We start from the raw sequence: 336 nt of genomic DNA on the forward strand, positions 1-336 counted from the left end.
GGTCTGGAAATAATTCCCGGGGAAGCTGTGGCTGCCCTGTCCCTGGGAGCGTCCGAGGCCGGGTCGGGGCAGTTTGGAGTCTGAAGGTCCCTCCTGCCCCGAGTCTGTCCCGCTCCCGCTTTCCCAGGGGATTCCAGGTGATCCCGCCCCGTTCCACGCTCTGTACCCACCTGAGGCTGGGCTCACGGCTCTCCCATCCCAGTCCCTCCCAGTCCCTCCCAGTCCGTACCCAGTTGAGGCTGGGCTCGCGGCTGAACTCGTGGCTCTTGGCGGCGCTGAAGTCGTAGTCGGGCCGGAAGGCCTCGTTGAGCGTGGCGATCAGGTAGAACAGCGTCT

The 336-nt window shown here is 65.8% G+C and overlaps 1 protein-coding gene across 1 annotated transcript in view; it reads right to left on the reverse strand.

Annotated features, from left to right (window-relative positions):
- Nucleotides 1-336, reverse strand: part of MAF1 (MAF1 homolog, negative regulator of RNA polymerase III) — an 18130-nt gene that overhangs the window by 14964 nt on the left and 2830 nt on the right. The window contains exon 3 of the mRNA XM_017741221.1: nt 167-334. Coding sequence (XP_017596710.1) covers nt 167-334 — 168 coding nt within the window. The remainder of the gene's footprint in view (nt 1-166; nt 335-336) is intronic.

This window comes from Corvus brachyrhynchos, unplaced genomic scaffold (assembly GCF_000691975.1).
Source record: "Corvus brachyrhynchos isolate BGI_N302 unplaced genomic scaffold, ASM69197v1 scaffold308, whole genome shotgun sequence".
In the NCBI taxonomy this organism is placed as follows: Eukaryota; Metazoa; Chordata; class Aves; order Passeriformes; family Corvidae; genus Corvus; species Corvus brachyrhynchos.